The sequence below is a fragment of the Opisthocomus hoazin genome, chromosome 12 (assembly GCF_030867145.1).
Source record: "Opisthocomus hoazin isolate bOpiHoa1 chromosome 12, bOpiHoa1.hap1, whole genome shotgun sequence".
NCBI classification, from domain to species: Eukaryota; Metazoa; Chordata; class Aves; order Opisthocomiformes; family Opisthocomidae; genus Opisthocomus; species Opisthocomus hoazin.
Genome location: NC_134425.1, coordinates 29,767,086 through 29,778,668, shown reverse-complemented (window position 1 = coordinate 29,778,668; position 11,583 = coordinate 29,767,086). Strand labels below are relative to the sequence as shown.

The 11,583-nt window shown below is 48.6% G+C and overlaps 1 protein-coding gene across 5 annotated transcripts in view; it reads right to left on the bottom strand.

The window, feature by feature from the left end:
• Positions 1-11,583, bottom strand: part of SMPD3 (sphingomyelin phosphodiesterase 3) — a 126,498-nt gene that overhangs the window by 11,375 nt on the left and 103,540 nt on the right. For all 5 annotated transcript variants that reach the window (XM_075434109.1, XM_075434108.1, XM_075434112.1 and 2 more), the window contains 3 exons: positions 4,489-4,644; positions 927-1,016; positions 11-74 (listed from right to left, as the gene is read on the bottom strand). In XM_075434109.1, the coding sequence (XP_075290224.1) occupies positions 11-74; positions 927-1,016; positions 4,489-4,644 (310 nt within the window). The remainder of the gene's footprint in view (positions 1-10; positions 75-926; positions 1,017-4,488; positions 4,645-11,583) is intronic.

Genomic DNA, 11,583 nt, shown 5'->3' with positions numbered 1-11,583 from the left:
AATGGCGTACTTCTGTAGGTTATCTGGAGTGCTCACTTCTTCATCGTACAGCCCTTCAGGATCCAACAAGGTACCTGTGGACAGAAAGGCAGAGGTGACTGTCCCAGCGTAGCTCCCGGCACGGCTGTGTGCAGGCAGCACGCCTGTGGGGCCGAGGGGACCGCTCTGACGGGAAGCGTTTCGCGTTCCCATCTCCTCTGGCCCCAGCCCCTGCTGCCTGCCGCCTCTCAAAACACAGCCTCCACCCTTCCGGTTTCTCAGCCCCAATGGCTCGGGGTTTTTTTTGTTTTTCTGCTACAACAGAGTCAAGCCACGTGATTAAACAGCTCCACATTCTTACCTTTAGTATCTTAACAGTTATAATTGCTCCTCTAGAGAAAGTCTGAGTCCTGATCTAAAACTTCCCCAAGTTCAACTGATTTTCACCAGGTATGAGTGTATCAGATTTCCAGGCAATCTTTTCTGAAGTGAACCCTACATGTTCGTACCGTTGTTGAATTACTTTGGTACATCCTCACGGTATTTATAGAACACCGCATGGAACATTCTGACATTCTGATCAAAAGCTGCAGGCTTTCAGTGCCTGCAGAAAGTACAGAAACAATAATTTGGCTTCCCCCCCCCCCTTCACCTCCAAGTAATCTAGAGATTTTTTTAAAAGTAGAATAGGTGTGGGAAGGCATTCAAGTAGCTCGATGCATAAGTTCTAGAAGGGGGCCTGAAGTTTGACATCTCTGGTTCTTAATTATAATTCAACAAGACGCTGTTAAGGTTTATCAAATACGCATTACAGAAATACCCCTTGTCAATATTTGGTCTTCACCACATTCTTCCTGCCAGTTAGCTGAACTGCCTGCTCCTTAGAGATGCCATCTGAGGCACAGACAAGTGGATGTTCAGACACTGGTAGCCAGAAAAGCTCTTACCAATTGCCCATGGCTTATCCTCCCCAGGACCAACTCGACATGGGTCTTTGTAGCGTGTAAACAGAGAATGCTGTTGCTCCAGCTTGTCCTCTGCAGGGAAAGAGCAAGCCCAAGAGAAGGTGCATCAGCTACGTGTTGTGAACCTGTGGACAGCTTGTGTGCTCTGCCACAACAGAAAAGGCAAGTCCTCCTTCCTGTCTGGTAGCCATATGTAGGGTGGCTGCGTACCAGTTCAGCAGCAGGTTTACTGCACCGCAAGATCTTGTCTTCATCAGAAATTCCAGCAAATGCTTGCTAATAACAGTGCTGTCCTACACAGTCTTTCTACGAAAGACGTATTGTGGTAGTTTCTAGGTGTAAACTGAAGCGAAGGTTTTCCAACATATTTCCGTACGCTGCCCCTGCCACAGCATTGCTTACGCTGGTACAAAACTTTTGTTGAGCTGGATCACGCCAGGGAGAACGGGGATGACTTCCCCAGGTAAATGGCTGTTTGTGGGTGTGTGTATACATCTCAGAAAGGATGAAGAGAAAAGCTTGTGCTTTACACGCTTCCGAATAGCAGGTAAGAGAAAGGACAGGCAATTGCTAATTTGCTTGGGATATTACCTAAAGCGTTAAAGCCATTCTGAACATAATCAGCATGACCTGTCTCAGAGAGATGAAAATTTTGTCGTGATTGGTCTGCATCTGTGGCACTGGCAGTGAGAAGTCACAGCTGATGGGACAAACTTCACCCCTCTGACTGGAAGGCTTTTTATCTTATGCTAAAAAGGTTGAAAAACGTAACAGACTTTTACACAAGCCAGTCCAAAGCAACCTGACAGTAAGTAACTTTCTAAGAATGTTCCCACTACGTGTGAATTCGCTGCATGGATGTTGTCATAATGTTCCGTAAAGCTGGGGGGGGGGGAAATGGAGTTGCACAAAATTTGTTACAAGCGTAAGGGTCACTCATGAACCTGGAGATCTTTGGAAACTGTACTGTCAGTACATCTATGAATAGAAGCTTGACATTCACTGAAACATTAATTACTTGCTGTATCAGTCTGTGGAGTGGGAAAGAATACAGAAGATCATATACGGTATCACAGGAAGCTGATTATTTTTTAAAAAAATTCTTAAAACGTTCAGTTCTCTGCAATGCTAACAAATGTCCCTAAACTAATGAGTAATGTAAAAATGGAGGAGAAAACTTTAAAACATTGCATTAATCTTGCATAAGAAAAGAAAGGAAATCACGTGTAAGGAAAGAAAGCAATCTAAAAAACTAAATAGCCAACTTCATTTCAGTTTCCAGGCTGAGTGAATTTTTGGGGGGGGGGGTGTAAATAAGCTGCAGAAAAAGTAAAATGTTTCTTTATAACCTACTTTTCAATCCTCTTTAGTAATGGTTGCAATATTTATAACTCTTATTTGCAAGAGCAAATAGTTGTTTTTATTTTTGCTTTAGAAAGACGGGTCACAACAGCATTAGTTACACTCCGTACTTGTGCAAGAGCGTGGCTGGAGTGCCAGAACTTCCCAGGCAGAGAGTGCTGACCGCGCGTCCTGTCAGCCTCCCAGCTGCGGTCCCGTCTCCCTCCTCTTGCTTTCCCCCTGACCCCTGCCAGGGCAGCCCCCCCTTGGTACGCAGCAGACTGTCTCCTTGGTGGACACCTTCGCCTCCAGGCCCAGCTGGGTCACAGCAGCAGTGCCCATCTGTAGCCCCAGCTTCTGCCTCCCTTCACCCGGCCTGCTGCCAGCCCTCGTCAGCCTGGCCGTGCACTGGCTCGGCTGGCTGAGGGCCTGCTACTGACCACGTTTCTTCCCTCCTTCCCTAAAAATTCCCTACCGTTGCCGCCGGTACGTTGTACCCTAATAGGTGTTTGCTTAACTGCAGTATCCTGTAGCCATGACCGCTTACTGTTCACCTCCACAGTGCATAGTGGTTCTTCCACCAGTCTGAGCACTTGCCAGCACCTTCTCTGACCATTCTGCATTTACTTTGGATCAGAGAGTTGTGACCAATTTATTTTTGTACATATAAGCTAGAAACAAACCACAGAAGGGCTGTGCTCTGGGGTGATGGTCTTTTCTACCCAGTTAAATGTTTCTCCAGCTTTGTTAAAATCTTCCATTACAAGTCTCTGGTACAAGTCATGAGATGAGAGCGAGATCAGACGATGCTTGCTTTTTGTTTCTTAAGATCATTTTTGGGACAGTGGTTGCTCTCAGCCCCAGTTACCCAGACTGCTTACGAAGACTGCAGAATCCACACTGGACGCTGTTCACAAATTCACCTGTTCATTCACAAAGTCTGGCCTGCGTGCGGAACCCTCCGCTGGATGCTGCAGCCTGAGCGCACCTGTACAGTGCGCCTCTCCCCGGCAGCGCGGCGCAGGCCAGATCGCTCTGCTGAGCCCCCTCGCGCTACCGCCTTGTGCTTGTTGTGTCCCGCTCCTTCAGCTTGGGCCCGGTGCCGCAGGAGGCCGCTTAGCCCTCAGCCTGGCAGCGGGCTGGGCACCGCTGCTCCGCTGGCCGGCTCCAGGCCAGCAGGGCCACCTGCGCCCACGTGCAGCCAGCCAGGAGCTCTGCTGGGTGCCCGAGCTGCGCCGGGCAGGAGGGCGGGGAGGGCACCCGAGCACAGCGCTCTGCGCTCCGCGGGGCAGTTCAACAAAGCACAGCGTCTGTGTTTGGAAAGGCTGCCGTCGCTGTGAACTCACCAGCCATTCCTGATGGTTCTCTGGAGCCCTTTTCTAGTACTCTCACCATCCAAATGGAGAAAAACAATTTTTAAATTTATTAAAATAAAAAACCCACAAAAGTACACAGCATCAGTGAAGTTTTTCCAAAACTGATTCAGCAATGTTTCATTTTCTCTGCAGCATTAATCACAGAATCACAGAATGTTCGGGGTTGGAAGGGACCTCTGTGGGTCATCTAGTCCAACCCTCCTGCCGAAGCAGGGTCACCTGCCCCAAGCCTGTACTGGTGCAGGGGGTTGCTCTTCCCCCGGTGCAGGACCTTGCCCTTGCCCTTGTTGAACCTCATCAGGTTCCTCTGAGCCCAACTCTCCAGCCTGTCCAGGTCTCGCTGAATGGCAGCACAGCCTGCTGGTGTATCCACCACTCCTCCCAGTTTGGTGTCATCAGCAAACACAATCTCCTATGTCTGTGCATATGCACTATAAAATTATTTTTAACTGCAAGAATTTGCTACTGTTTTTTCCACAAAAATCTTGTAACATACAAGTCTTTCACTAGTAACTGAAATTCTAGGACAACAGGTGTCTACCTAATTCAAGGAAAGGTAAACCACTGGGTCTGTCCTTATTATTGCTGCCCTAAGTCACAAATTATTGCCCTTTGTGCCTTAAAAAACATCGTGCTTAGTAACTCAGCAGAGCTGGTAAGTGTGAGCCGCTCTCCTTGGCTCATCCCAAGGCTAGGACCTGTCTCAGAAGTATCGGTAGCAATTCAGCCTTTCCCTGAGAAGCCAGTTACAGCTTAGCGTACTGCTACAACACGCAGGAATCGACAACTCTCCTGTTGCTTCTTGGCAAAGGAAAACCTTGTCTTACCAGAGGAGCAGTTATCAAAGTTGAGATCTCCACAGATGACATCAAAAGCCACCAGCTCCTCGGGATTGGCTGTGCTGGAGGAGGAGGTAGATTTTCTGAATTCAGACAGCCAATCTTGAAGCATGTCCAGTTGCTCACATCGAACAGTAGTATCTCCTGCAGCAAACAAAAAGACAACCAAAACAAGAAACGAGACCTCATTTTAGCACATTGCTCAGCCATGTGTTAGTGGCTAAGCTATTCCTAGACATCTCGAGAAAAAGTGGGCAAGACTGAAAAGGGTGTGGTTGATAGTACCGAGTGCTCAGACGACTGCGTGAGGTTCATTAGGAGCCACGCTTCTCGATGGTTTAACTGGCTCCTTCTGGAAGCAGCCATGCGAGACACGGCTGAAGAATGAGCAGAGAAGGCACCCGTGCTGCAGCCAGCCAGGCCCAGCCCCAGCATTCCTGGCCGCGTGCGCAGGAGGTTCGGATGCACAGCACATTTACAGTCAGGAGCTCAGAGTTAAAATCCTGCTTCAGACAAAACTGCACAGCGTATTCTGGGGGAAGCCACTTGATCTTTCTTCACTTTGCTTTCTAATTTTTAAAAATGAAAAATTAAACTTTCAAGTGTTATTAGTAAGTGTATGTCAACGGTAAATTCAACTTACTGGTACTGTAGTAGTCCATCTGAGGGAGGGTTCTGTTTCTGTTCAAGTAAGAATGTTTTTTCGTGTTTTTAAAGGTCTGTGTAGCTACAGGTTTAGGTAGGCGGTGCTTCAGAAGCAAAGGACTGGATCCTGGTGACCCGCTGCAAGGACGTGACGCTAGGCGCCGTGCTGGGGTCTGCCCTGGTTTCCAGGAGTGATGTGACAGAGCGGAGACTGATTGCTTGCCAAATACTTTTTGTTTATGAATCCATCTGACACACAAAACAGCTCTTTAATTATAGCAACTAACCACACTTAATTTCAAGCACATTAGGTGATAAGAAGTCTGAGAAAAAATTAATTACTGGCTCTCTTAAAATGATTACAGCCAAAGCTTGAGGTAGCGAGAGGAGCAGGAAGAGACACATTCTAGAAAGAACTGGTTACCGTTCTGTCTTTCCTTTCCTTTTGTTTTCACTGAACCTACAGTTAACAGAATTTTGCTTGTTTCAGAACAAGTCAGAACAACGTTACTTTTCTTCAACAGAAGAAAAAACAAGATTTTTTTTTTTTTTTTTTCACATGCCACAACTGGAAGGAAAAGCAGGAAATCCGAAATTCCTTATTCTGACTACAATTTTAACTTAATTTACTGCTTTGTGCTAGCTGTTGAGAATGTGTAAAGCAGAATTAGAAACATCGGCGATGTCTGTCCAAAGCTGCTTTCAGTGGCCACTGTGGGAATGGCGAGCAGTTAGGTCTCCACACTCACAGCCCGTTAATCACTCAGCCAGCGCTCTGTAGACCTGTGAAATGTGAGCTGGCAGCACGCTGTCCCTGGGTCAGCAGGCAAACTGCAGGCCTTAGGGCTTCACTCCCCTACCACCATTAACCTCTAAAGCGTTGGATTTTCAAGAATATCTCGGGGTCTGGGTGTGGGTGTGTTTGTTTGTTAACACAACAGTTAAATACAAGCTGAGTCGGAAGTGTTCAATCCAGCATGACTTGATACAATCCTAAACAATTTAAAGAAACAGCGAAAAGAACATGACCAGGGACATCTCTTTAGACTGGTAATTCCAACCGCAAATAATCTGGTGTTTTTCTTCCACTCGCGTTATTCCCAACATCTCTGCCAGCTGGGCTGTAATATAACAGCCGGTACCAGTGCTTCCGGGCTCTTGTTCCTCACCTACAGTTTCGCGCTCCTTGTAGCTCAGGTTCACACAGTCCCCCAGTGACACAGACCCAGACCAGCGCATTCTTGGGGAAAGCCCTTGCTACCACAGCACAAGAAGCGCCTGCCGTGAAGATGCAGCCAGACAAAAGCACAAGAAATAGGTCACGTGGAATAAACACAGCCCAGGGCAGGTGACACTCACCGCAAAAGATGTGCGTGACTAACACACGCATGCTGCTTAACGAAAGACACAGATGGAATCAGAGCTTCACAGAAAGCATGATTTTGAAAGGGACCTCTGGAGATCATCCAGCCCCACCCCTCTGCTCGAGCAGGGTCACCTACACCGGGCTGCACAGGACCACGTCCAGTCAGGCTTTGTGTGTCTCCATGGTTTGAGACTCCGTAACCTCTGGGTAACCTGTTCCAGTGTCACCCTTGCAATACACAACCTTTTCCGTGGTTTAAATGGCATTTCAGTTTGTGCTCACTGCCTCTCGTCCTGTCACTGGGCCCACTGAGGAGTCTGTCTCCATCTTCCTCACACCCTCCCATCAGGTGTTCGCACACTTTGACAAGAGCCTTTCTCAGGCTTATCCTCCTGGATCTGAACAGTCCCAGCTTGCTCATTCCTGGTGGAGCTTATTCAGATGCATGGACTGTCCTCCTTTTGCAGCGTCTGACACTTTCTATCCTGTCTCATCTCCTTAGGCCAGTACTTTCTTCTGGCCTGAATTTGTTTCCTCGTAACGTAACAAAATAATCATGGTGCTTGTTGACAAGAATGCAGTCACATCTTGCTCCCCATTAAGTCCCAATTATATAGACTGCTCATCTGTTGAAAACTGGCTTTTACATCCCTGAGATCATGTCAGCAATCTGGACACCCACAAATCCATGGGCCCCAATGGAATGCACCCACAAGTACTGAGAGAGCTGGCAGATGTCATTGCTGAGCCACTCTCCATCATCTTTGAAAGGTCCTGGAGGACCCAGGGAACTACAGGCCGGTCAGCCTCACCTCCATCCCTGGAAAGACGATGGAGCAGCTCATTCTGGAGGTCATCAATAAGCAGGCGGAGGAAAAGAAGGCTATCAGGAGTAGTCAACATGGATTCACCAAGGCAAAATCATGCCTGACCAATCTGATAGCTTTCTACTATGGCATGACTGGCTAGGTAGGTGAGGGGAGAGCCGTGGATGTTGTCTACCTAGACTTCAGCAAGGCTTTCAACACAGTCTCCCATGACATCCTCTTAGGGAAGCTCAGGGAGCGTGGGCTGGATGCGTGGTCGGTGAGGTGGATTGAGAACTGGCTGAATGGCAGAACTCAGAGGGCTGTCATCAGCGGCGCTGAGTCTAGTTGGAGGCTGGTAACTAGTGGTGTCCCTCAGGGGTCAGTACTGGGCCCAGTCTTGTTTAACTTCTTCATCAACGACCTGGATGAAGAGTTAGAATGTACCCTCAGCAAGTTTGCTGATGACACCAAACTGGGAGGAGTGGTGGCTACACCAGAAGGCTGTGCTGCCATTCAGCGTGACCTGGATAGGCTGGAGAGTTGGGCAGAGAGGAACCTGATGAGGTTCAACAAGGGCAAGTACAGGGTCCTGCACCTGGGGAGGAACAACCTCATGCACCAGTACAGGCTGGGGCAGACCTGCGGGACAGCAACTCTGTGGAGAGGGACCTGGGACAGATTAACCATGAGCGAGCAGTGTCCCCTTGTTGCCAAGAAGGCCAATGGGATCCTGGGGTGCATGAGGAGGAGTGTGGCCAGCAGGACGAGGGAGGTTCTCCTCCCCCTCTACTCTGCCCTAGTAAGGCCCCATCTGGAGTACTGTGTCCATTTCTGGACTCCCCAGTTCAAGAAAGACGAGGAACTACTGGAGAGAGTCCAGCGGAGGGCTACGAGGATGATGAGGGGACTGGAGCATCTCTGCTACGAGGAGAGGCTGAGGGAGCTGGGCTTGTTCAGCCTGGAGAAGAGAAGGCTGAGAGGGGACCTTAGAAATGCCTCCAAATATCTGCAGGGTGGGTGTCAGGAGGACGGGGCCAGACTCTTTCCAGTGGTGCCCAGCGACAGAACAAGGGGCAATGGGCACAAACTGAAGCAGAGGAAGCTCCAGATGAACACGAGGAAGAACTTCTTCCCTCTGAGGGTGACGGAGCCTTGGCCCAGGCTGCCCAGGGAGGTTGTGGAGTCTCCTTCTCTGGGGATATTCAAACCCCGCCTGGACAAGGTTCTCTGCAGCCTGTGCTGGGTTGGACTGGGTGATCCCCAGAGGTCCCTTCCAGCCCCTGCCATGCTGAGATTCTGTGATTCTGTGAACTGTCAAGGGTTTTTTTCATTTTCTGTGAATTATCCATCTACCATGGCTTCACTAGCATGAGTGATAAAATAATGCGGCCATTACCATATGGGCATAAAACTCAGGCAGCAACCTGCCACAGACCAGCATGAAGAATGTAGCAAATCCACTTAACTGAAACACAGAAAGGTAAAATTCTCCAAACCAGAAAAATCTTGAGAAGAACAAAAGAGAGATGTGCAAAAAAAATTTTAGGAGGATATTGTGAGAGGTGTCCGGGAACATGCCTTGCTGTTCCTCAGAGAGCGTTAACTACACAGTGACGCGTGTCTTGGTAAGAGTGCGGAGCCTTTGTAGCAGCACTGTACACCAGATAACCTCGGGGCCCTACAGAAAAACAGCAGCCTTGGCACTCTAGAAACACATGACTTTCCTGTCTTTCTGGGAGAAGTGCAGACCTTGTGACAGTCTGGCACCTCTGATGATCCCCACTAGAGGTCACAGAAGTAATTGCACTTCAGTGCACTACCTGGAGCGTGTGCAGTGCAGCGAGCGACGCTGCCATGACAAAAGACGGGATCCTCTACGGCGACTTGAACAGAACTGTTTTCTGAGACGGGTACCGAACTAACGGCGTCCGCCTGCGGCAGCTGCCCAGCAGGTACTGCCCGTATCTGTACGCAGGAGCTACCGGTGAGGCTCAGGCGTACCCCCTCCCAGTGGTCAACAGCTTTGGAGATGAAGGTAACTGAACTAATCAGACATCGAAGTAGAGCAGAAGCCAAACCTGAATCCAGCATGATCAGGGGAGCAGACATTTCAGAAACTGCTGCTGAAGTGAAATGGCATCAGTAAATTTTAACAGAAGAGAACTAGGTAGTAACTCCCAACACTAACATTCAACTTCTTCTTCCAGCCTTCAGCTCTCATTAAATGTTCAGATAGAATCACTGATCTGATTGACTGCCACCAGTGATTAACCAGAGAATACAGATTTGTGCTAATTGCTCTACACTCTTTTCTTCAGTAATTGGCCTGGAAAAATGCAAATAATTGTGTTGTGACTGGTTCCTGCAGTCAGCATTTCCAAATTCTTTGCAAGTTCCCTTGCAAGTTCCCTTCAGCTTCAAATTTTGTGGAAAGATTAAAGGGTAGTGTGGGAAATCTCAGCCAGCATAAACAAATCCTTCACCTTTTTTCTTCACAGGATAATCATACTTGCCCTTTCTGCTCACTTTGGAAATGCTTAAGTGAAATCCTGACTTTAGTTAGAACTACAGGGAGGTGCTATCCACTGAGGAAGACTGTTTTGTCCTCCTCCGAGAGACGCTGGAAGGACCACTGCGGTGGCTGAACAAAGCGGCTGACAGGCCTAGTCAGAGCAAATCGAAAGATCCAGGGGAGGTTTTTAAAACCAGAGTGCTATGGGATATACTGACAGGGGCAGACAAGCAAAAAAAGCTTGTAAAGTGTAGGATGTAAAGCCTAGTCGAAAAGAAAAATTGTTCCTAAGTCACAACCAAAGGCTTCGGTCAGCCATGAGACAGGCTGTGTCACACCTGACTGCGTGGCAGAGTAAGCAGACCCCTGCACCTGTAACGGACTTAATCCAGGATAGGCCAGGAAAACAAAATAAAACAAAATAAAACCAAACCACTCAAAAAAACCAAACCAGCAAAAAAAGCCCTTTTATTTTGCTGGGTTGCTTGTCAGCTGGGTCAGGTCCCCAGGCAAGCGCAACAGGGCCTGGCACAGCTGTCCTGGCACAGCAGAGAGGAGGGGGCACGGGCCGGCTGCCGCGGCGGGGCGACGCCAGCTTTGCTATTCCAGACGCCTCTGCGGAATGGCTGCCCAAGGACGCGCAGCACTGAAGGTGCTCCTGATCGCACAGGCAGACGCTCACGCACCGAGGGAACTCTGTCAGTCCCGAGCCGAGTTCTGCCTAAGCTACGTGTGGGCTTGTGGACCCTGAAACTTGTGCCAGAGAGGCTGAGATGCCAGTAGCTGTACTGCTACCGACGGGAGTCACGCTCAGCCAAAGCAGGGAGGTGGACACGGCTGTGAGATGGCATCCAGCACGCTACGTCGCCTGGACCTGGGCTGGAACAGCGTGAGGCTCGCTGTGCGGGTGGCTTGGTGGGCTGGCTGGGAGGCGCGACGCAAAGGGGCTGGGGAGGTGGCTGGGTTCTAGGCAGCAAACCCTGTCCAGAACGCTAATCACTGACTCACTGAAATACATAAAAGAACCAGGTAAACTGAACAGCCCCTTGGAAAACGATTACATGCAGGTCTCATTAAAGGGTCCCGTCGCTGGTCACCGAAATGCAGCTGCTTCCACAGTGGAAACGGAGAGCTGCTTCAGAGCACCACTCAGTAAGAGGCAGCGAACTGGAAGGATAAGCTGCATCTGATTCTAAAGTTTGATTGCAAAAGGTGAATGTCAGGTCTGAAAAAACAGTAATTGCTCAGAGTAGAGTTGAGCCAGCACATCTCTTGAAAAAAGCAGTAGTAGTTCATCCCTGACCATGAGCAGCTGGATCCCTTCACTTTATACTCCTGTAAGTGTCAGAGCTGTCGGGGGTAGGTTTATGTCTCCGAGGAGGGAAGCCAAACTGCACCCAGCCGTGTGTGACAAGATGATTTAAGTGGCTAACCTTTTAAACAGCGCTTGTTTTTGTAGGTACGACATCTTTACATCGTTGAACTGGTTTTTTTGTAATTTTTTTAATGTGTGAAATGTTATGAATCAGATGATACAAATCAGAAAGCACAGCTCTGCCAAACTTGTGAACTTTAGTTTTCCATTTCATTACATAAACTAATCTGATCTATCAAAGGACAGTTAGACTCTTAAATCATTGTCTGCTCTATTTCAATGTAGTTTGAACCAGATAAGCCTAAAAATATGAAGCAAGAACCTAAGTGGGAAAATGAAAGTTTGCGTTTTACCCTTGAAGAAGCTTTAGGCTGAC